General features: G+C 46.1%; 1 protein-coding gene across 1 annotated transcript; it reads left to right on the top strand.

Annotated features, from left to right (window-relative positions):
• The first annotated feature begins 1,175 nt into the window (after window positions 1–1,175).
• On the top strand, window positions 1,176–25,419 carry Tmem272 (transmembrane protein 272). The gene is made up of 4 exons (XM_026393645.1): window positions 1,176–1,233; window positions 13,910–13,969; window positions 18,727–18,809; window positions 25,057–25,419. The coding sequence occupies exons 1-4, from the start codon at window positions 1,176–1,178 to the stop codon at window positions 25,417–25,419; spliced, it is 564 nt and encodes a 187-aa protein (XP_026249430.1).

Consider the following 25,419-nt stretch of genomic DNA (forward strand, 5'->3'; position numbering starts at 1 on the left):
TCTGCTCCACCAATCCTGCCCAACACTGCCTGGCCCCTCTCCAGCTGCCACCCTCACCCCGCTCTGTCCCCAGAGGCCCTGCTCACAGGTTTTGGTGGCCAGGTTTGCAAACCTCCTCCTTCATACTAGGAACAATGACTGCTTTCCCACGGAGCCACATGCCTTCAGAACAGTTCCTGGAGAGGCTGTGTGAGTGAAGTCAGGAGGTTCACCCAGATTCCGCCTGGCGCTTCCAGGCCCAGCTGAGGCCTCATTTCAAATGAAATGAGGCCTCATTTCTACCAATGAAATGGTAGAAAATGGTAGAACTACCGGTACCCAGGCACCAAGCATGAAGAAATTAAAGAACCCTCCCGCTTCCTCCCGCTATTGCCCCTTCTAATGTCTTTACGTTACCAGGCAGGAAAATCTGCTGCCTTGATTGGTTGGGTTTTTGTTGTGTGTTTTTAAATTCATGGATATTTCTTCCAAGGAAGGGAATCCCTTTCTCCCAGTGTCAACCAACTTGCTCAGATGACAGCAAATCCACAGTAAAACCTGGGTGGCACTTAGGTCTTGGTTCCATGCTGATACACGGTCAAGTTCATGGTGACTCTTCAGCCTCAGGTCCACAGGGAGCGACATTATAATGGAGAGAAGTTGAACTTGTGTCAGGAAGTGAGAAAGACCCCAGCTCTGACCACATATGTGGATCAAATTTGGGCTCTGCCAGTTGTCAGCCCTGGCTTTAGGGCAAATCAGAACCTAAATGAACCTCCCAGGCTCCATCTATAAAATAGAGTTAAACTAGAGGACTGTTAGGGACTAAACATGAGAGTGGCCACACAATGTCTGGCGTGGAGCGGTTGTGTAGTAAGCCGCAGCTGTTTTTTTTTCTCTCTCTCTAGTTCTGTGTCTTCCTGGCTGGGTAGGATCATGAGCCTGTTAACCTCCAGCAGCTTCATTCCCCAGCTGTGAAATATGAGATGTTTCTCTCAGCCCCAAGAACCAGGCCATCTCTGCAGGTGGACCCACACTGACACTGGCACCCAGGCTCCCATGCTGACTGAGACAACCTGGCATACCCCAGAGACCTGCCCAGAGACAGTCACTAGTGCTAGAACACCCTTCCTTTAACCTTGCTAATGAATTATTTTTTATTTTTATCCCCATAACTTTGCCAGTGAGCAAGAACAATGCCGGGCGGCCTGGAGAAGGCGTGTCATCAGTGCATCTCTAAAATCGCCAGCAATGGTGAGTCATGTCCTGGGAAATGCCCTAGTGAAAGGGTTTGGGTGTCTAGAGTCACAGGATGAGCTAGAGCCAGAATGAGTCCTGTGAATGGTCCATGCTTGGCCCCAGGTTAGAGCTGGGGAAGGGCCTGCTCTCTGCTGGCTGCTTCTGCTCCTTCCTTATTAACCTCCAGGACAAAGCGTTCAGTCCAGACACCTGCGAGTTCACATACAGGCTTTTGTGAATGGAGGCACCAAGACACCAGTGTATATGGCACCAGAGCTGGGCAACATGGCGGGGAGATGGGAAACTTTGGATTTGGATTTGGGGCAGTCTTTGCTCACCCGTACCCCACTTCATGTCCTTGACAAATTGGACTTTCCTGCACCATCACTTGCTGGGGTCCTTTGTGTCCAGAGGAAGTGGCCCACATTACACAAAGTCCAGTCTCTATTGTGACATTTGGGATATCCCCAAGGCAGAACCCATGCCTCAGGACTCCTTGAGATGAAGTTATTTACCTCACAGTGGGATGTGTCTGACGTTCATGCTGATGAAATGTGAATTAAGGGAACACTGAGGCAAGCCTTGAGCAATGAATTTTAGAGTGGCAATATCAGCAAATGGCAGTCAGTGCACAGAATGGGCTATGGTAGAGTGGGGAACAAGAGGCTGATAGAGGGTGCTTGCCTCCTCATGCATACCTCTTGGTATTCATGTACTCTCATCAACTCCCCACCTCCCACCACTCCTCCTAGGAGATTTCCTGCATCCCCAGTATCTCCAGTAATTCCTGACACATAGTAGGAGCTCAATAATAGCCGCCAGATGACCATGTGGGTACATGAATGGAATTGCCAGCTTATAAATTCTTCCTTAGTTTATGTGGCCAACATAATATAACATCCATCTCATTCTCCTGAGACACTCCTAACATTGTTCTTCCACAGACAGTTCTGGGAGCTATGGCTCCCTTAATCCTTGGATGAATATAACTATCATACACATACCCACACACCCACACCATATATATATATATATATATATATATATGAATTGCTGAGGGCCAGGGTGGGACAGAAGTGCTGGCACCTCTGTCCAGGTGCTGCTCTGCTGCTCAAGAAATGAAAACACGTGGATTGTTTCACTGCTGCAGGGATACAGACACCATTAGCTACACCATCACTCTAAATCCTCCTGAAATTAATCCCTCCCACCACTACACACATACACATATGTATCCTTCCTGTCTATCAATGAGAACCCACCTGGATCATCAGGTTGGCAAGAGAGGACTTACTCAGGAAAAAAAGGGATTATTATAGGTTGGACACGAGGTATCTCTCAAAAGCTCACATTTGATCCACTGATATGGATTAATTGGGTGGTAACTGTAAACAGGAAGGGCGTGTGGGAGGAGACAGGACACTGGGGACATGCCTTTGGGGTTTACATTTTGTCCTCGGTGAGCAGAGAGCTCTCTCGCTCTCTCTCTCTCTCTCTCTCTCTCTCTCTCTCTCTCTCTCTCTCTCTCTCTCTCTCTCTCTCTCTCTCTCTCTCTCTCTCTCTCTCTCTCCCTCCTTCCCGGTGGCATGTCCTAAACTGCTTCCCTCGGCCACACCCTTCCACCATGATGTTCTGCCTCACCTGGGGCCCAGAGCCATGGAGTCAACCAACTATGGAATGAACCTCAGAAACCATGAGCGCTGAATGAACTTTTCCTCCTCTGCATTGTTCTTGTTGGGCCTTTCGGTCACAGCAGCACAAAGATGACTAAAACAAGGGTTCCTGTGCTCACAGTAAACCCAGCGCTCTAGGCTGTTAACTCCGCACATGCCCCTGAAGTGGTATAATATTGAGCTGCCCTATCTGTGTCTCCCTGACCCCAGAGCTCTCGGGTTGTGGGCTAGGCCAACTCAGCCTCGATGATGGAGAGGCCTCTAACCGCCCTCCTATCTTCCATCCAGCCCGTGCAGTGACCCCCCAACCCACCTCCTGCAGAAGAGAACAGACACTCCAAACCTCTTCAGGCCCTTTGTCGTCTGGTCCCTGTTTCTTCTCACATCACTGCCTTCTTTCTCACTCTGGAATATTCAATGGGACAAAAATATTTCAACTTCCCCCAAAGGGCCAGTTTCCATTTGCCTCCTGAGTTTTCCTCTCTATGCCCAGAATCGTCATTAGATATTGAACCGAAGAGGAAATTTTGGTGACAAGCAGGATATTTGCATTGTCTTAAACTCTAACCACAGACTCCTTATTGACCGCAGGGAGAAAAAGAATAGTAATTATACAGTGGAGAAATTGGGCCAAACTCTGGGGTTTAAAATTAACGTCACCAACAAGGGACAGATGGCGGCCATCTATGCAGTCATCAGGCTAGGAATGCATAACCTTAACCTAAACACAAGGGACATCTGATAAACACAGAGTGAGGAGCATTCTATTAAAACTGAACGGAGAGGTGTGAATCCTTCAAAAATGCCAACATCATACGAAACAAAGAAAGACTGTAGAAATAATAACGTGCCTTGATTTGGACTATTCAATTCTAACGAATATGCACAAGAATTCCATGCATCCTAATATGGGAGCAAAACAGTTTAGTAATAAATGATGCTTAAGTAATACCGACAAATTTAAAAAGAAAAGGTTTTACATAATGGTCTTACTCCACTTTTTTTTTTTTAAAAAAAGACATAAAATCTGCAGTGATTATTTGGTGAAATTTGGTATAGTAGGGGTAAAAGAGATAGGATAACAAAATGTATTATCTGACCCTAGATTGGAGACAAGGACTTTAGTAGGTTCTCAACATTGAAAAATGAACGGTAGATTAAAGTACTGTATCAGTGTAAATTTAAGGAGCTCTAACTGCACTCAGGTTATATAAGAGAATATCCTTATCCCTCAAAAATGCACACCAGATTAGTTCTGACTAAAATGTTAAAACACTTAAAAAGCTGCACATAAAACCTCGAGTGGGGGTAGGGTTGTGGCTCAGTAGTAGAGTGCTTGCCTAGCATGCATGAGGCACTGGGTTTGATCCCTAGCACCACATTTATTTAAAAAAAAGAAAGAAAGAAAAGAAAAGAAAAAGGAAAAGGAAATATAGGTATTGTGTTCGTCTACAACTAAAAAATATTTTTAAAAAACAAGTGGCAGGTATCTGAACATTTGCTCCTTTTCTCTCTATTCTGAATATTTAAGAATTTTCACAATTAACATTTCTTTTAGAATTCAGGCTGAGAAAACTTGGCCACCCTGCCCTAATCCTAAACTTGATCCCATACTGCTCTAGATGCATATACGGGTTTTCCTTTTGGGTGACTTTTAAATCGTCTTCTGTAAGATTTTTCTACACTTTCCACATTTCCCATCAAGTCCTACCTACATCTTTAGGTACCTGGGGGCGGGGCAAGTTATGCTCAGGTATCCACAGGTTGATTTGTGGCTGTCCCTTATCCAGGCGTGAAGTGAGCTACGTGATGGGGGTGGGGCTGGGGTCTGAGAGAAGTGCTGCTTCTGTCTGCTCATTCTTTTGAGGAAGCAGGCCTGGGTTTCCTGTGCCCTCAGGCTCAGGTGAGTCACCTGGCAGAGCTTTCTGAAGCCCTCCTGGGCTGCTCTGCTGCCCTGGTTGTCCTTGCCATCTGGCACCGTCTCTCTGGCAAGCTCCTCTGCTCTGGCACATTGACTTGCCCACACCCTCTGCTGCCCCTGAGGATCACTCTCACGACCAGGAAGCCTTAATGAATTCCTGAGCTGTGCAGAGTGGCCTCCAGCCCTCACAGGATAATCCAATCAGACGCCATCGGCATGGTGGAGTAGGGCTATTTCACCTGTCAGGGGATCTGGGAAGTCTTCTTTAACTCCACAAGGAGACATCAGCCACGAGGTGTCCAGCCCTGGGAGAGAGGCCTTCTGCTTGAGACAGGACCCCGAGGACTGTGATGCTAGGTGACATTCATAGCCCCCCAGTGATGAGGGGGTTCATGCAAGTCCATATACTGAGAGAGACCCGTGGGTTTTATTCCACAATTCTGGCTATGAGAAAGAGCACTTTTAAAAATTTGTTATTATCTTTGATGCTAGAGATTGAACCCAGGGCCTCACACGTGCTAAGCACATGCTCTCCCACAGAGCCACATCCATAGCCCTTATATTGGTTTATTTTTGGTGTACCTTTGAAACTTGAAGACTGCTCCCCCTGAAAATAAAATTAATCTGACTCTAAGCTCCCATGTGTCATAGTAGTAGGAGAACCAATCTTGGTCACTGGGGATCATATAAGACTTCAGGATGTGGGATTGGGGTTAGGGGTCATGTTTACCTCTTTTGGGCCTCTGTGGCGAGTCTGATCCTGCTGGCTGGGCAAGGCCACATAAATCCCTGTGGCAACTTTTTAAAAGGTGCCCTCTTGGCAGCTACCACCTCAGGATATAGAGCTAGATAGCTGATAGCACTTTCATGGGAAGAAAAGGGCATCTTTTCCCTGAGTGAGGATTTCCCCCTCACTCATCCCTTAGCCCACCCAGGCCCTCTCTTTCATGCACAACTGCACAGCAGCACACTCTCCTTCCTCTTGGGCCCACACAGGTGTCCAACTTAGAGCATCAGGGTCTTCATGATGGGGCGGGGCCTCCACCCAGGTAACTCCTTGCAGCAGTTCCCTGACAGGAAGGGGTTCGAGCAACCACAGGTTCCACCAGAGAACTCCGGTCCTCATCAGCTCCCCCTCTGTTGCTCATCCTCTCCTGGGCTCTTCCACCCATTATTTCTCATAGGACGTTCCTATGGAATTGCTCCTGTGGGCTCCAAGAAGCAGGAGGTCGTTATCTCTTTTCAGGGATCAAAGGAGATTAGAAACACCAGGGAGCCCAATATTCCCTACTAACTCATCCTGGTGCATGAATAATTGAAAATCTTGAAACTTTAGGAAGTCGAGAATGTGAACAATGGAGATGATTTTAGAAAATCCTGGAGTTCTGGAATCCCAGGTTCTAGTAGCTTCACCTGGCACATTAAATGCAATGAATTCGAAACGCCCTTTACCCAAAAGCTCTCCTGTTTCCATCTGTCACATTTCTGTCCATATCTTTACCATTCTTATTATCCAAGCACAGCACTAGAGTTATTTTTTTACTCCTTTCTTTCCCTCGGTTCTGCACCTCATTGGTGTCCAAGGCCCCAGTCTGGCTGTGTCTTCGGATTGCTTTGGGGCTAAATTATATATGTGCCTCCTCATTGATCTCTTCACCCGGATGCCACCAACTTTGGCTGTTGATCATGGAGATTGGTGGGAGCCTCTGGAATAAGGTAACACAGAGTGCTGGGTGGGGGATAAAAGGATGGGTGCTAAAGATCAGGCAGCATTACTGAAAGTACCAGGAGAGGGCAGAAGTGGCCTAGGAGATTGAGGTTTGAGTTCTATCATAGCTATAGCAAGTGGAGAGGGTAACTTGGAAGAGGAGCATAGTTTGGGTTTATCCTCCTGCACTCTGTCAGTGGTCTCCTAGGTATTAGGTAGCTCAGAGGAACTCCCAAAGGATGGTGTTGTGAGAAAAACTACTGGATTCTGGTCTCAGTCTCTGCACTAAAACTGTTTAGGTAAGAGAGAAGAAGGTGCACTTGTTGTTTATAGGAAACAGAGTCTGGGCATCCTTGGGAACAGACTAATCCAAAGGCTACCCACTTTCCCTGCCAAGATTACCCGCTTAAAAGGATGCTTATAATGCTTGCAGCTACCTATTTTAACCTACTGCTGGGTAATAATATATTTTTAACACCTACTCTTATGCCTAGACCTCTGACAATCATGACAGCAGCATGAGAGCAGCCTATGTCCATCAAATTCATTTTAAGATGTGAGCAAGAATCCTGAACCAGAAATCCAGAAGCTGGCCTGAGGAGGGTGCACTCCCACGTGGTCCTTTCTCAGTCTCACACGTATATCAAGAATCAGTTGATCTGTGTTCTTGGCATGAAGAATGACTACTCCAACATTTTGATTCAAACATCCTTCTCCATTGCTCTCATTCAGAATTATTCATTCCTTTGGGTTTCTCAGTGGATTCAGCTGTTTCATACATCCGTTTTGGAACGGAATTTATGGTTAGAAATTCTCATTTTTTTCAGAGACAGAATATGGTAGGTACTCTGAGCCACATTGGAATCCTGTTAATAAACTCAAAGGTAAAGCAGTATTTATTGGCAGTGGTCAGTGCTGTCAGATCACTGTTTGAGGTAGTGACATCACCAGGAAATTCAACCTCTGTTTCAGAAAACTCTTGTGACCAAGGACCACAGATCCCCCAGGAGACAGGACTATGGATTGGAGTCTTTATTAGGACTGAGGGGTAAGGAAGCCCGACCACCATTAACTGCTGATGGCTTCCATCCTGTGAACCCCGCAGGCCAGCCCCGCACAGTGCCTCGCCCTATTCTGTGCAAACAGGGTCACAGAAAGGTGGCTACTTCACTGTCACCTGGGAGTTACCTTAAATGCAGATACCCAGCTCCCATTTGTTGCCATTCTGGTTTGACAGGTCTAGAATGACCTGTGGGAGTCGGAGAATCATGGCTCCAAGGTTTGGAGAGTGAGGGGGAACTTGTTTGACCTTAACAGTGATGATCTAGAGAGACAGATTCTAATGAAGCTTGGACCTGGGTGAAGAAATGCCGTCAGGTCCACAGAAGAAGATCAGGCTTAGAACACTCTCAGCCCTTTCAAAATCCATGATGACCACAGAGCATCCCTCCTTTACTGCCTTCACAGTTCTCCATTTGATAACTATGTGAGGGTTGACATACAAGGAGAAATCAGTCTCCTTCCATCACAAAGGGAAAATAATAATTATTATTTTAGTCAGCATTCTCAACACTGTGATCAAAAAATCCAACAAGAAAACAGAAAGGAGGAGAAGTTGATTTGGGGCTCCTGGTTTCAGAGGTCTCAGTCCATAGATGGCCAACTCCATGGCTCTGAGCCTGAGGTGAGGCAGAACAACATGGTAGACGGTGTGTTGGAGGAAAGCAGCTCAGGACAGGGCAACAGGAAGCACACAGAGAAGGCAAGCTCCACCCACCCAGGACAAAGTATACAGACCCCAAAGGCACACCCCCAGTGACCTACCTCCCCTAACCACTCCCGACCTGCCTACAGTTACCACTTGACTAATCTATGTCAGTAGATTAAGCCCTTGATTATGTCACAATTCTCATCATCTAACCATTTCACCTCTGAGCATTCTTGCATTGTCTCACACATGAGCTTTTTCAGGAATATCACATATCCAAACCACACCAATCATCCTGTTCATGGCTGAAAGTGTTTATTATGTGACAGTGTATTTTTGTGCCTTGCATGGACTATGACATTTGATCATTTTAACACTTTAGGAAAGACCTGGAATTAGGTTCATGTTTGAAATGAGGACATTGAAACCTTGGGGCCTGGAGGAAGGGAGCGGGTTGTGAGTCCAGGTGTGTGGCTCCAAGCAGGGAGTCTCCACGTGCTCCTCTGGGTGGTCATCAGGAATGTTCTGGCCTGAGCCGTCTCTCCCTGCCCTGCTCAGAGCTAGCGTAGGGAGACAAATTTTTATCTTTACTCTCTTTGGGTTTTTCATCTGGGCCTGAGAATTAAAATGAGGTAATGCCGGGTTTCTGTTCTCTCGACTAAAAGGCTCAGGGGTCACTCCAGTTAAACTGGGCTGACTGGGCTGCATAAAATAACCACACAAGAGACACAAATACCTTTTTCTTTGGGGTCGCTGTGATGGCTCCTCTGACCTTAAGGGTTCTCAGGAAGAAAGAGAGCGAGAGCACGCGCTGACCCCTTTTATAGAGGAGAAGCTATTCAAACGAGGCAAGGGGTCAGGTTTCAGGGGGCTGAGTCTATCTTCATGATGTCCACTGTCAGCAGGTTGACAGACACCTGGGTAGGCCACCCCAAGGGCTCAGTAAGAGAAGGGGACACACACAAGGCACTTCCATGGAAGATTCTATCCTAAACAGGGCAAGGGGTTATATTACAAAGGAACCGGTGATCGTAGCTCCACCCATTGGCTGTAGCAAGACACACCCATGCACGAGACACCAACCCTGGTACCCAAGAAGGATGGGGAAAGCTCTGCCACATTTCTGTGACTGAGCGCCTCAGCACCCAGCCGGGGAGTGTGACTCAGTCACATGCAAGGTTGGTCTTCCACAAGGTAATACAAATTAATAGGAGAAAAGCATACAAAATTATTTAATATGAGTTCTATGAGACATTCGACAGTTTATAAGGAATGAAGACCCAAAAGAAGTAGCCAACCTTTTAAAATGCTTTTATACTAGGCCGAACAAAGAAAGGCAATTGTGGAAAAGTAACCAAATTACATGGGATGGGGGAGGTAACAGAAGATAAGAACTATTTTTACAAGATTTGTATGTACGGAATTCTCTTGGTCTCAGTGGCTCATCCTAGGTGACCATAACGTTACCTTCCTTCTGGCAGAGAGAGGACATCTTTCATGTGGGGTTTTGTCTTCAGCTTTCAGGAAGAAAGGGGGAAGGGCAGAGCCTACTTCCTGCATCCAGAATTATTTAAGTGACTTTAGCTCAAAATAATCCTCATGCCAGAATGGCATAGTCTGTATTCTGCCACCCAGCAGAGGGAAAGGTGGAGTGGCAGGTGGCTCCCCTGGGAGGGGCTCAGTGTCTCTGTGTCACTGAGCACCTGGATTACACATGCGCCCAGGTGGCACCATCTGTCCCAAGTTTGCAGTTCAATGAGGGTTTTCCAGGATGTCAATCACTTTCTCATCTTGGCAACAAGCTGCAAAGTCAGAACTAGAGAATGGGATTCATTGACTCTTGATTTACTCTTGTTCAGCAGCAAGAAATTTCTTGACTCTACTCTAAATTGAGATTTAAGACAGAGGTTGCTAGTGAGATTCTCACTTTAATGGGCCACCCCTGCCAGCTGTGCTGTGTCATCCGTGACCAATAGGGCCTGCTTTATAATTTTCAGGGGCAGTGCAAAATGAAAATTAGGAACACCTCATTTGAACAAGCGGGGGATGGGGGAAGCACTGTTTAAGCTTCTAAAATATAAAACTTTTTCCTTTTGACCTGTCATAGTACTTTTTATTTGCTATTTAATGTCCTTTTAAGTAGAGGAAAATCAAGCATTTAATTTTCACATAGATCTTCCTACTCATCTTAATATTGGGTAAGTTTTCTGTTTGCTTTTTGTGATGCTGGAAGTCAAACCCAGGACCCAGGCATGCTCAGCAAGCATTCCACCACTGAGCTACGTCCCTCGTCCTTACATGCTAGTTTTAAATGCAACTATAAGAGCATTTAACCCATACGTGGAGTCATCAAAATGACACAATTTGTGTTTCGTAGCATGACCCAACGTGCATTTCTGTTTTCACCAGAACAGTGGACACACCACACAAAACTAACTTTAACTGTGGTCATTTCACTTTTTGATATGCACACATTCTGCCAACACTCCACCTTTGGCTTACCGAGGGAAGACCTCCCAAAGGGGAAGGAGCTACGGCTTCATTCGAATCAACTGCAGGATGAGGGGCTGGTGGGTATGGGGAGACTCATTGGTCAGCAAGAAGACAAGGTTTCTTGATGGCTCCTATTTCTTGAAACCTCCTCGCCTGGTCTGCATTTGAATCAGTTCTGCTTCAAATGGGATGTGGCTTCTGAGGGTTGCCAGGCCTCTCCTTACTAGTCACAATCCACTTACCTTGAATTGATTCTGAGACTTGCTGAACCCCCACATATCGTGGGTGCACCAGAATTCAAGAGCAATATATATATAAGAAGGCAGCGGCAAAGGGATGGCAGACAAGAATATTGCTTATAATCGGCTCACATGCTTCACTGTCCCATCAGACATCACTTAGAAAACACAAGTTCAAAGATAAAGTCATTTGGAATTCCAAGATGGTGTCAAATGCCAGGTTTTCCTGAGCTCATGGCCTGTGGGATTGTACAAATGGTCAGTATTAAAGCTGATTCAGAGAAAGATGGTTTGAGGGGAGCAGTGGGGATGGAGGCAGAGCCCACTGCAAGCCTGCTCTCCTCTACATTTCCTGCAGGTGAAGGTCAAGATTGGCATGGAGGGAGTCTTAAGGGGGCAGCCCCTGTATTGTCCCTTCTGCTCTGGACGACTGAGTAATCAGAACTCGTGTCATTTGGGGAACGTGTGAGGTGTAGCTTTGGATCTCAGAGATGACTGAAATCAGCAAATAAATCTGAGATCTTTCACAATTCAAATCAGAATGGACCTTATAAATTAAACCAATTGCAGCAAGTTCAGTGTCACTAAAACCCAACTCAGACTGGCTTAACTAATAAAGGGGCTTATTGGTTCATGTGAATGGAAATCCAAGAAGTCGTTTAGCATCACTCACTGGGTGACAAATGCCATCAAGGACCCAGTTTTCTTTTGCTTTTCTTCTTGCCTCCCATGATGTCAGCTTCATTCTTAGGCTGGTTGTCCCTCAGGGTGGCAAAATGGGTACCAACAATCCCCAGAGCAACTGGGAGAACCTTTCTATCAGAAGAGTGAGAAAGCTTTTTCCTTGTTCTCAGGAAAAGCTCCCCCAAAGAGTCATGAGCCCATCCATCAAATGATACCCTGTCCAGGGAGTGGGACTATGCTGGTCCATTCAGAGTTAAACTGCCATGTCCCTTTCCACACCCAGGATGGAGTGAGCTTCTGTCACACAGCACAGGAGAGTGGGGAGGTGGAAACCAGAGCAAAAAATTGGGGTGATGACCTTGAGGGGAAGAAATAGACACTGCAGAGACCACCTACCACCTTAGCAATCCTACCTCAGTTCTCAGGGCTGGCAACAGGACACAGTAAAAATGTAAGTGTGTGATGCTCTCCAGACTTTGGCAGTGGGAACTGGGTGCATTTCTACCCAAAAGATGTTCAGATTCATGCTTTAAAATAATGCTGGCCCAGCAAAACCTGTGTCTGCAGGCCACTTCACAGGTCAGGAACCAAAGAGGAATAGTAAAGGCCTTATTGTAATGGTTGCCACATGTTGAACTCCGTGTGTGCTTCTGCTAACACACTGGACAAGAAAGGGAGGTGAGGTTTCAGGAGGTCAACAAATTTGCCCAGAGCCACATTGGTAATGAGGGACAGGGCCAAGGCCAGGATTTGGACTCAGGCCTGTTCGGTCCCCGTGACTCTGCTCTTTCTCAGTATCTAAAGGATGAATTGGTGTCATGAACAGGAAAAAAAGCTCCAAGTCAGTTCAGAGCTCTGTCACACTGTGTCACGAAGAGGTTTTAGGAGACTGTGGGGAGCCACATTGAGTTACCATGGCTTCCAGTCCTGATGCACCACAGGGACCTGAGAGATCACTGTATTCTGGGCAGTAATGCTGTGACTCGTGACTCCGTCTTTTCCCCTGCCCGGATAGCAAGGCCAGTCTTCTGATTAGGCACACCCTGGGGTTGAGCTAACTCACCTATTCTTTTGTAATCCTACCCCGTTGCCCTGTTTGGGATAGAATGTTCCATGGAAACTCCCTTTGTGTGTCCCCATCTCTTGTTCTGCCTTTGGGTGTGGCCTTCCTAGATGTCAGTCAATCTCCTGACAGTAGACATCATGAAGCTAGACTCAACCCCCCCACCAAACCTGACCCCTTACCTCATTTGAATGGCTTCTACCCAATAAAAGGGTTCAGCACATGCTCGCTCTCTCTCTCTCTCTCTCTCTCTCTCTCTCTCTCTTTCTTTCCATGGACCCCTAAGGTCGGAGGAGCCATCACAGGACACAAAGAAAAAGGTATTTCTCTACCTCTGGTTATTTCACACAGCCCTGTTCACCTGGAGTGACCCTGTGTGTTTAGTTGTGAGATGCAACAGGAGACCGCTTGTATGAGTCCATTTTCTGTTGTTATGACAAAGTATCGGAGGCTGGGTACTTTATAAAGGAAAAAAGTTTATTTAGCTTACAGCATTGGAGTCTGAAAGTCCAAGATTGAGTGGCCACATCTGTTAGCCTCCTGTGATGGTCCTTTGACTACGTCACAACATGGCAAAGGAGAGGAAAAGGAAACAGTCTTTTCCAATGGCGGTTCCCCCAGTGACCTAGTTTCCTACCCCTAGGCCCCATCTCCTGAGGGTCTCACCACCTCTCGGTACCACCTCTTGACATCACCACACTGAAAACCAACCTTTCAGCACATGAACCTTTTGGGACATGTTCAAACCATCTTCAAGCCATATATATCACTAAATGGAGAGGGAAGATCTCATGAAGCAAATTCTCTGAGTGATAAAGTGAATTTTACTCAGGAAAGAGAAGAACCATCTTCCCTGGGTACAGGCTCCCAGGAAGCCAGTGTCACTCCTGCCTGGCTCGGGGAAGCCCACTGGCTTCTGGCCTCCTGTGTGAGCAGAGCAGCGGTTGACGAATCCCTGTTCTGTAAGCTGTCCGACTTGGAGAGGTCACAGAGGAAGCCCGGGCCTCGAGTTGGCAGCATGACGGCAGAGGTGTGAGGCTCTCAGAAATGCCCCCACCTGGGCAAGTCCCAGGCCAGCCCTGACCTCCTCCTATCTGCCCACTGAAGACTTGGGAGCAGCTTGGGTTTCCCAGTGCAAAGTAAACCCCAGGGAAAAGGAAATGAAAAGGGCATGTTCCTAACCCGGCTCCTTCTCCTTGCAGCCTGCTTCATTCTCGCGCTCACGGCTCTCCTGGTCCTGCCGCTGTCCATGGCCTTCACAGGTGAGCTGGCTGCTGTGCTGCAGGAAGCTGCAGGTCAGCGGGGGTGGAGCGGGGGTGACAGCACTTAATGTTTAAGCATCAACTGTGCTTAGGCAGGGCTGGCAAGATCAGTCGTCCCCAATTATCTGTTTGCTGTCACAGAGTGACTGGTGAACATTCTTGGTCACCGCCCTGGAAGATATTGATGAGGTGTGTCTGGGGTGGGGACAGGCATCTGCTTTTAAAACTGTCCGAAGAAGATTCTGATCTTCCTAGCCCAGGTTTAGGAGTCACGAGGCCGAATTTGCCCGAGGCCCCTTCCCAGTTCCTATGTTCTCGTGAGGAAGCCCATTGTGAACAATAGGAAAAATGCATCCGAGGCCCAAGGAAAGTACCAGCTCACTGTATATGTTTTTGCGGAATGAGTGAATAATAAATGCTCCCTGATTGCACGGATTAAACAACTTTATAATCTGCAAGTGTGAAGTACAGGGGAGGTGGCAGGGGAGTAGGAGTGGACTCCTTGAGAAGCCAAAAGTCCCTGGCACATGTCTGTGGAACTAATCTCATGCTCTTGAAATCGCTAATGGGAGCCCCTGAGATCTGCATGCAGAAGGTCGATGCCCTATTTACCCTGAGGCCTAGCAAGCCAGTGTTCTAGGTTCCAAGCTCAAAGGATATGGGGCAGAAATTTTAAAAAGGTGCAGGAGTTATTGAAAACAACAACAACAAACCCAGTACCCTATCATCTGCTTAATGGGTACAAGGTTTCATTCTAGGGTGATGAAGCTATTCGGGACTAGATAAAGGGGATGTTTGTACAACATTGAGAATATGCTAAATGCCATTGGGTGGTTTCCTTTAAAATAGTTGATTTTATGTCCAGTAAATTTTATACTAAAAAAATACAACTCTGAAAATAGAAATAAACAAAAACAGTACCCTGGTTTTTTTTTTTTTTTTTTTTAAAAAGAGAGAGACAGAGAAAGAGAAATAAAAAGATAAATAGCCTGAGTTGGGCTCAGCGGTGCACACCTGTAATTCCAGAGGCTGAGGCAGGAGGACTGCAAGTTCAAAGCCAGCCTCAGAAACTTAGAAAGGCCCTAAGCAACTCAGTGAGACCCTGTCTCTAAATAAACTATAAAAAAGGCTGGGGATGTATCTAAATGCCCTGGGTTCAATCCCCAGTACCAAAAAAAAAAAAAAAAAAAAAAAAATACAAACAGCTTAAACAACAACAGAGAGAGAAAATAAAATAAAATATCAAAGTTGCCCAGAACTAAAAGAGCAAAACATTCTGGGGCCATTTAATATAAGAGGAAAACAATTCAACCACTTGCCCAAATCTGGAAGCTACCATTATTAGAGTTAGTTTGAAAATTAACTTCCATTTATGGTTCTGCTCTTTCAAGAAGAGTTTATAAGAAGTTAGTCACACCCAGCTTGGGAGATCAGAAATGCCCTGTAGACAGTGTTCTATGCAAAATCAGTAGTGTAAGAGAGACTGTGGAGCTGTGGCTAGTTGTTCACCACCTCACTCACCAGCTAACAACTCATTCACCAAGCGTCCATGAGTTCATTGACATGGTCACTATGTTCAAATAACTACATCCATTGCAGAAAGTAGGTCTTGGGTAGTTGCTGTGTAGCAATTTCAGAGCTTGCGTTGGAGTGATGAAAAGTTCTTGAAAATGGATGATGGTGATGGTCACACAAGATGCTGATTGTAATTAATGCCATTGAATTGTACGCTTCAGTGGTTACAATTTTTTGTTTGGCTATTATGTCACAATAAGAATTGTCAACACTCATATACACACACACACACACACACACACACACACACACACACACACACACCATAATATTGTTGTGTGGGTGGGGAATCACTATCTCTAGCAATATTATCAACTGCTTTGGGGAGAGTTCGAAAAAGCCAAAGGGTATCATTGTGATACTGCAGATCAGACAGAAAGAAAATCTAGGGTTCAGGTAGGACCTAAGCAACACTCGAAGAACACAGAGGAAGACTGTTGATTGAGTTGATTGGGATCTTTGCAAGCCATCTGTGCATGGATCGACTCTCCTGTGAGCAGCAGCTGTTCTTATTCATTAGGAATGAGCAGATATATAAGTCATTACTCAATGTTCATTACACAGCTGGCTTTTGAATGGTAAAGGCAGCTCATACCCAACAAATTTGGCATCCAATACTTGAATGTCTTTGTGTGGAAAGGTTGTGTTGAGACTTGGAGAGCACTTCCATTTGATAATGGTTTCAAACAAACATCAGAGAAACTGGAAAGGCACGTCATATAGGTTGATGATCCAATCAATGTGTGTGGAGGACTTTACTCTGTTTGGGGCCCTGAATTTATATTTATATCTGTACATTTAGAAATTTTCAATAATGTCAATGAAACATGATGCAGTCATCGAGAAAAATTTCCTCTGCTTAAGTTCCCATATCTAGGCATTTTTGAGAAATAAAATGTCAAATCAAATGTGTTTTAAACAGGAGACTAGTTCAACCTGAGAATTCCCTTCTTAGAACCCTGTTGACAAATTAATCAAGTAATTTAACTATGCTGTAGTCACAAATTAACCCTGAATCTCAGTGGCTTAACACTGTAAAGGTTTATTTCTTGTTTTTTTTTTTGGGTGGGGGTGGGGGGGTGGATACCAGGGATTGAACTCAAGGGCACTTGACCACTGAGCCACATCCCCAGCCCTATTTTGAGTTTTATTTAGAGACAGGGTCTCACTGAGTTCCTTAGTGCCCTGCTTTTGCTGAGCCTGGCTTTGAACTCACGGTCCTCCTGCCTCAGCCTCCTGAGCTGCTGGGATCATAGGCCTGTGCCACTGTGCCCAGCTGTAAAGGTTTATATCTTGCTCGTGAAAATTCCATTGTGGTTAGGGGTCATCCCAGAGCCTCAGGAGACTCCCCAAGGCAATAAACATGACCCCTAGCTTTACAAACTGCCTCAGTCCTGAGAGAGAGGCCCTCTCAGCTCATTGTTTTCCAGGTGGTTAAAGCAGGAGGCGAAAGAAGGATCATGTATCAGTTTTAAAATGGTTGATGTAGTCACACAGCCCTGTGTGCCCACAGGGACCTTGGCAATATGAAGGCACATATCCATCCATGCCTCTACACAGAAGAGTTGTGTGCTTGAACCCCTCTGCGGCCTGGTCATTGGAACTAGTTTTGTTAATGAGGGAAATAAGACATTTCCTTCTTGTATTTAAAAAAAGATGCATCGTATTATTGCTTAATAATAGGCTTAGAAGATAAAGATCTAAGAAAAGTAGAGAAAGCATTGTTTTGGGAAGAAATATGATCCTGAAGGAAGAGTGTGGAGGTCTGAGCCGGGGGGGTGGTCAGCAGTATTCCATACCCAGTTGCTAAAGATGCCTCAGGAAATACAAGTCTCCCAGCTTGGGGGTCCAGGGAGCAAAAGGGTCAGTGGTAATGACAAAATGACCATGACAACAGCCCTGCTCAGGTGGAAGGGCTTCCTGCTGGCTCCTCTGCCCCCTGGAAGCAGGGGGAGAATAAAGGCCTCATTTTACTCAGTGGATGCATTTTGGGAATGTGACCCATAAATTGAACCTTATTTTAAGCATATCAAGGGAACTGAGTGTTTAAAGGGATTCTTTAAGTCCTTTTGTGAAAAGAGTCCTTGAAAGCGTGAACTGCCACACATACACCAGCTTTTCATAAAAGCACGGTACACTCATGACCACTTAGTCCCCGGATGAAAGGTGCAGTGACGTCTGTCCCTGCTTTGTCGGATGATTCATTTGTTCCTGGAATTGTCGGCCAGAGGCCTGACGCCAGGGATCCCAACAAACCTGATCCACCTCCTTGCCCCAAACACCAAACAAAAAAGGGGATGGTGAAGAACAGGAAAAGAACTACAAACGATAGGGCCACACTGGGAAGGCAAAGTGACCCGCAGCCTCTCAGCCCTGCCTTCTGGGTGCTGGCAGGAGCTTTAGCTTTAAATAGGGGAAGAACTGGGGCAGGGGCAAGAGGGGTGTGTAATTAAGTGGTCTGATTGATCATTCTCTCAGTTCTTGTTCTGCAAGGGGGCTCTGGAGAAGTCCTTGTCTCTCGAGAGGACCTGGGATCCTGGAAGGAGGCAATTCAGTTCCCATGAGATGATGGCTGCTGCTTAGGGGTCCCATCATGGGTTAATGTCCTGCTCCAGTTGTTCCTGGAAGGTGTAGTCCTTGTCGGCATCACCCCATGGATCTGAAACAGGGTGCTGCAGATCCTGCCTCCGTCTCAGAGGGAAATGAGACCAGTTAGGTAAATCTGGGGTTAACAGACCTTGTATTACTAGTTATGAGATGAACACTCCTTAAGGGATTAATATGCTTATATGCCGAGCTGAGCAGACCCCTGACCCAAAGTTGAAGATAATAAAGGAGACAGATACAGAATGAAGGCTGAGATGCCAATCTTCGTCCTGCTTTTAGTTACCCATTGGGCATCTGTAGGCCCGAGTGAAGAGTCGTTGCTTTTAACAAAAATAACTTCTCTGCTTCCTGATATACATTCTGCCAGGAGAGTGGGATATACAGAGTCAACCCACCAAGCATCCTGAAGATCGGGTGGCCCATGAGGCCAAGAGGATCCCACCAGCAGAGCAGGGAATGGAGTTATGGTTTGTGGAACTAACATTTTGGCCTTTGTAGGTGTTAAGCTCATCTTCATAACCAGGATTGGTGCTCTTGAATGCATCTCTCAATCCCTTTCTGCTTTCCCTGGGTAGGAATGAAGTTTTTGGAGGACTGCCCCATACAGCCTCTCATTCCCTTATATTTGCTAGTGGGTGGGATCATCGGTGCCTTAAAGGTAAGGTTTTGTTTTTTTTTTATTTGTTCTTTTTAGTTATATATAACAATAAATGTATTTTGACATATTAAACATATATAGAATATTACTTCTCATTCTTGTGATTGTACATGATGTGGAGTTACATTCGTCATGTGTTCATATATGAACATAGGAAAATTATGTCTGATTCATTCTACTGTCTTTTCTATTTCCATCCCCCTTCCTCCCTTTCATCCCCCTTTGTCCAATCCAATGAACTTCTATTCTTCCCTAACCCTGCCTCTTATTGTGTGTTATCATCTGCATATCAGAGGAAACATTTGGCCTTTGGTTTCTTGGGATTGGCTTATTTCACTTAGCATGAGAGTCTCCAGTTCCATCCATTTACCAGCAAATTCCATAATTTCATTTCTCTTATTTGGATGAGTAATATTCCATTGTGTATACATACCACATTTTCTTTATCCATCCATCTATTGAAGGACACCTAGGTTGGTTCCATAGTTTAGCTATTGTGAATTGAGCTGCTATAAACATTGATGTGGCTGTGTCCCTGTAGTATGCTGATTTTAAGTCCTTTGGATATAGACTGAGGAGTGGGATAGCTGGGTCAAATGGTGGTTCCATTCCAAGTTTTCTGAAGAATCTCCATACTGCTTTTCATAGTGGTTGCACCAATTTGCAGTCCCACCAGCAATGTATCAGTGTGCCTTTCCCCCCCCATATCCTTGACAATATTTATTGTTACTTGCATTCTTGAAAATTCCATTCTAACTGGAGATGAAATCTCAGTATTTAAACTATGGATTGTCCTTCTTGCTCAAGTTTTACTTACTGTCAGGGTGGAACATACCTGTTAATATTCAGCTACTCACAGGGTGCTAGGACAATATCCCCCTAAGTGAGGCGTTGAAGTGACAGGGTTGGCTTCAGAATCACAGATTTTTCCAGATGAGGGGCCTTCACCAAGGGTTGGATATCTTTGCAATAGCTTTCTTCCTGCTATTGAGTTCAATGTGCTAAGTTTTAGTTTGGATCTAACAAGAGGAGTGACCAACAGAGGAGTGACCAACTGACTAGCCAGTTTGGCCATTGAATTCATCACGACCTTTTTTTGTGCTTCTTTTTTTAAAAAGTATGCTGTTTAGGGCAGAAGAGTTTGCATTTGGTGAAAAGGTGGGTTTGTGTGTGTGTGTGTGTGTGTGTGAGTGAGAGAGAGAGAGAGAGAGAGAGAGAGCACGTGGTGCTGAGGATTGAACCCAGGGGCACTCTGCCATTGAACTACACCCTCAGCCCTTTTTATTTGGAGATAAGATCTTACTAAGTTGCTGGGGCTGCCCTCAAATTTGCAATCCCCTTGCCTCAGCTTCCTGAGTAGCTGGGGTTGTAGGCATGCACTGCAACACTCAGCTGAAAGGTATGTTGTTTAGGGGTTTGTATTTCTGTTTTTGCTATGTGTCAGTTGACCACGTGGAATTAAACTGGCTTCAGTCGTCAACCAACCATTAAACTCTGGTGTCTGGTGCTAAGAGAGCTTCTCTCTGACTCTCAAGCCCATGTAGAGACCTAATTAGCTCATGGGTTGTATTGGCATCAGTTCAAACAGGAAAGAGACTGAAGAAGAAATATCAAGTGGCATGCAGAGCTGAAACTTAGGTTTCCAAAATCCCTGGTCACAGAAATGTTACACTTGCCAAAAGTACCTCAGGTCAACCTGTGCTTATCAGTGACTCTTCCTAACCTCCAAGCCCACCTCACAGCTTCCTATCAAAACTAGAAAACATAGTATCTATTTTTTCCAAAGAGGACTCATAAAAATGAAGCAACAACACAATAGAGAAAACAGAATCAAGAGTGCCATATATAAAATTTCATTCAGAGTCACTGTCTGGTTTCTTTGCCAACTTCCTCCTGGTGCTGGGATCCTTCAAAAGATCTTGGCCAGAGGCGCTGGTCATGCTATTGATTTAAGACATCAAAGGAATGTCTTTAAAAATATGTGTTCTCCTATGTAATGGATATCCATAAGCTCTATGACATCTTGGGAAATATCTGATTTTGAACAAACCATTGCAGCTTCATTTCCCAACAGCAGTGTTCTGGTGGGCAATGTTCTGGAATGTACAGATACACGTTATCATCCCTATAACAACATTCCCCAGGAATTCTCCTGAGGCTCTGTCTGGCTCCAAAGAAACCCAGGGGCTGTCAGCTCCAGGAGGCTGCATATCCCCTGTGGCCCCCAGGTGTTAGGCAATGCCTTGGGCACCAAGGAGATGCTCAAAACAAGAGCAAAGTTTTCTGCAGTAATTACCTGTGTCATCCATCCCCAGCTGACTGCCTCATCACCAGGTTGCTACCTGGAACTTTCCTGTAGAGCTGCTACTGTCCACAGAGTCAGCCTCCTAATAACAGCCAGCTTTTCCTTTACAAAAGCCAGCTCAGAACCCAAAGGTAATTTATTTTAATGAACAAACCAGGGCTCTAATAAACAGCATCGATTTTTTTTTCCTGGCCATCTAAAACTGTTTGAAGCCAAATTAAATTTTGGTGCTCAACATGGTGAGGTAATATACAGTGAGTCCATAACAATAGAGCAGCAGCAAACAGGTTTATGGTGCCTCCAGAGGCCCAAGTTTACTTGTGATGATAATGCTTTGTGTTTAACACCCGCCCCCCCAACACAGTTTGCCCAGCCCAGCATCTTTAGTGAAATGCACCACATAGCATCAAGGTATCGCATTCAAAGAGAAATCTGAGAAATGAGGTGGCATTTCCCGGAGTTACCAAAAAGAGCTGACGGTCATGACCTACTAGGTCACAAAATGCATTTAGCAGGTTGTGATCTGATTTAAAAATAAAATAAAACAGAAACTATGAGAGTGCCTAATAAGTATTGTGTGATACTATATATGGACACCTGCCTGTTTGTCATCCAAATGGAAATAATTTTGAGAGGACAAGGGGACTCTAATAATCATCATGGTGGGACAACAGCACAGACCAGGACTTCTCTGAGCTCCCAAGGACTTTGAGTTACCCAATTTCTGGGTCATGATGTAAAATGTATTTGTTGCTTTGGATCATGTTAAAAGAAAGTTTCAAAAACACTGATCTGGGGCTGGGGTTGTGGCTCAGTGGTAGAGCGCTCGGGTAGCACGTGCAAGGCCCTGGGTTCCGTCCTCAGCACCCCATTAAAAAATAAATAAATAAATAAAATAAGAGTATTGTGTTCAACTACAACTAAAAACAACAACAATAACAACAACAAAAAAAAAAAACCCACGTTGATCTGATGGCCATTATTTACCCAACACTCCACCTCACCTCCAGTGTCCCTCTTCCTAGTGCCACCGTGAGCAGCTTGCCTTTAGCAGGTGCTGTGCTGACATCTGTGCCCCCATTTAGGACTCATTCCATCCTCATAGCGCCCCCGTGAGGCAGGAACTGGCATCAGGAAGGATTCTTTTGAGTACAATGAACACCAATAACAGAAAAAGAAAAGAAAAAGAAAAAAACTCTAACTTGGGAGGTAGTTTATTGAAAGAACACACAACTCAAAATGTTGGTGGAGAAGCAAGGGACAAGTTTGGCTCCGGAAAGCCTGGGGCAGGTCCCCTTACTGTAGCTTCCTGGTGTCCGTGGCAGAATGCCTGAGCCCCACCTAGTTCCTCTCTCATGGCGTCACTGGGCCCAGGAACCAGTTTGAAGAGGACAGCCCTGAACCAAGGACCCTGGGTGTCCTGTGGCTCCCTGTGCGCCAAGAGCAAGGGAACAGACCTCCCGGAGGGCAGGTAGCACAATTTATCCTCTCTAGACCTAGGATGGGTAGGGGATTTGCCCAAAGAATGAGGTGATGCTCACGGCAGTCTGCTGGGCCGTGTTCTAGAACGTCCAGAGCATTGCCACCTGAGCTGATGAGGAAAAGAAAGGTGGTGTTCACCGAGGCCTCTGCTCCAGTCGAGGGGCTTTCTCATCTCCCTTTGTCTTTGCCATGCCACTCTCCCTCCCAGGAGGTCCTCCCCCTCTCCTCTCTTGAAGGGGTCCTGAGTCTGCCGCCTTTTCCAGGAAGCCCTCCTGGATGAGCCAGCTCCATGCCAGACTCCTTGAAGTGTCCCAATGCTCTTCTTAGAGAAACATCTTGCCTCCCAGCCAAGCTGCAGGTCTTGTTCCTAGAGAGCTGGAACAGGAATACCAAATGGGAGGGCTCCCTGGCACAGGAGAGAACCACGCTGATCCCAGCACCATGTGGTGAGTTATATATAGTGGTCGGACACGTGTGGGCCGATGGCCATCTCATTTTTTTTTTTTTTTTTTGGTACTGGGTATTGAGCCCAGACGCTCCTTACCAATGAACTACATCCCCAGTCCTCTTACTTTTTTATTTTTGGAACAGGATTTCACTGTTTGCTGAGGGTCTTGCCAAGTTGCTAAGGCTGGCTTCGAACTTGCAGTCCTCTTGCCTCAAACTCTGGAGCCACTGGGATTACGGGCATGTGCCACCATACTGGCTCCATCTCATTCTTCGCTCACTGTGGACTGAGTCGAGTGACTTAACTTCTCTGAGCCTTAGTGTCCTCGACCAGGAAGCAGGGTTAGTCATACACAGCTCATAGGCTAGTATAGGTATTAAATAAAGTCAGTCATAAGTGCCAAGTTTTGGACTAACTACTTAAGGTTTGCTATTTTTTCATAAATAATAGCTCTCTACAGTCGAAAGCAACAGAATGCAGATAAGTACCAAGGAGAACATCAAAATCACCTGTAAATTACACCACACAGCAAACAAACATCGCTGTTGACTCTGTAGCCTGATGGCTTCTGTTTGGGTCCTTCTGTGCACAAATTTATTTGGCACCTAATTGCTGAGAGAATTAAATGAGGTACTGTACATGAAGCACCTCACCCAGCACCAGGGTGTCTGTCCTTTTGTGCAATGTCCATTTCCAGAGTCACTGTCACCAGCACAAAGATAACTCCCATATCTCAGTCACAGCCCTCACCTGTCTCTGTTCACCACCAGCCTCTGACCACCCCCTCCTGGCCACCATCACCTGCATGTCCATCCAGAATTTTATATGGAGCAAGTCCAAACCCGAGGTTGTCACACACCTCAAATGCACAGCTCAGGCTCCTCTGCTCCCCAGCCCTCTTGATATCATTGTCCCCATCACTGCCCCAGTCTGGATCCCGTTGGTGACATTTCTTGACTCGTCCCTAACCTTCCATTTCCCTCGGGCTCTGAGTTTCTCCCCTCACCAACCTGCATGCTCGTGGCCATCAGAGGATTCCCTCTCAGCCCTGCTGTCCTTGGGTTAGGGGTGCACTGAGGTTGGCCATAGGGGAGCTGGGGAGCTGGGATAGAACAGATAAGCAGATTCGGTTTTCAGAGGAAATCACAGGGAAGCCGGGGAATGGCCAAAGGTCTCCCCAGCAAAGAAGGCTATGTCTTCCCCGGCTGTGTTTTCCAAGGGGAACACTGAGACATGGAGTCTGAGGCCAGTCAGGTTGGTAGCAATGGGGATTCTTTGTGTAATCAAATGGAAACTGACTTTCTAAGGGGTGTCAGACTGGAGTCAGGCAGGGGCCATCTGCCAGGGGAAGAGATGGTCTTTGTCCCCCCAGAGTATTGCTCAAAGGAGAAGGTGTGTGCTCTTGACTTGAGGGATATGTGAGGACAGCGGGGACAATGCTCTCGCTCCACGGCCCCACTCAAGATGCAGATCCTGGGGACAGAGAAGGGTGGAAACAGCCCAAAGAAAATCAGCTTGGGTGGGTAGGAGGAGGACAGGAAGGGACCAGTGATGCCTGGAGCCGCCAGGCCAGTGACGTGGCCTGCAAGTGGCAGGGGAATAGTTCCTCCTAAGACAGAGGGCCTGGCTGGGAGGTGCGTTAGCATCCACCAGGTATCATTCCTGTACTGTTAGGTGTCATGAAAATGCGCTAGAAAACTAGAAAGGCCATTTGGTCCAAGCCTCACTACAGAGGTAAATTTATGCCAGCTAATCCAGTACCCAAACCGGCTCCTGCATCCAGGAGGAAGATGCCAGCAAGCTTGCTGACTATGGATTGATGTCTTCATTCATGCCAGTTCCAATTCTAATTCTTCAAATGAAATGTCCTCCTTTAGCAGATCTTCCAACTCCAGTATATGTACTTTTCATAACCTCTCTCTGTCTCTCTCCCCATCTTCCCCCCTTCTACTCCCTCTGTTCCCCACAACTTTTCCATCCTCCCCTATGACCCCCACCCCACTACTATCCAGGTGTCTCTCTTGCTGCATGACTCCACCAGGATGAGGCGGCTTCTGTCCAAGGCTCTGGTGATTGATGACGACGACGACGATGAGTATCCCTGGAGACAGAACGCGCACAAATACTACGTGCACCTCATCCTCAGCCTCTTCCTCTTCCTCTGGTTTATTCTGGGGAATTACTGGGTCTTCTCTGTGTACCTGCCTGACTTTATTCCCCCTTTCCAGCAGCCCCAGGCATACTGTGACAAAACCCTGTACCTCTTTGCCGTAGGGGTCCTGGTGCTCAGTCACACTGTGCTCATCTTACTGGTCCTGTGCAGCGGTTGTGTCTATGTGTGTTCCAGGTGGAGATTTGCTGGTGATGAAGACTGA

Source organism: Urocitellus parryii, chromosome 2 (genome assembly GCF_045843805.1).
Source record: "Urocitellus parryii isolate mUroPar1 chromosome 2, mUroPar1.hap1, whole genome shotgun sequence".
Classification (NCBI taxonomy): domain Eukaryota; kingdom Metazoa; phylum Chordata; class Mammalia; order Rodentia; family Sciuridae; genus Urocitellus; species Urocitellus parryii.

Bases quoted from the DNA above. Each gene is read 5' to 3' on its own strand.
- Tmem272 (XM_026393645.1), top strand. From the start codon at position 1,176: ATGCCGGGCGGCCTGGAGAAGGCGTGTCATCAGTGCATCTCTAAAATC. The intron at 1,234-13,909 runs GTGAGTCATGTC...TTCTCCTTGCAG, and splicing joins CTCTAAAATCGCCAGCAATG to CCTGCTTCATTCTCGCGCTC. The intron at 13,970-18,726 runs GTGAGCTGGCTG...TTCCCTGGGTAG, and splicing joins GCTGTCCATGGCCTTCACAG to GAATGAAGTTTTTGGAGGAC.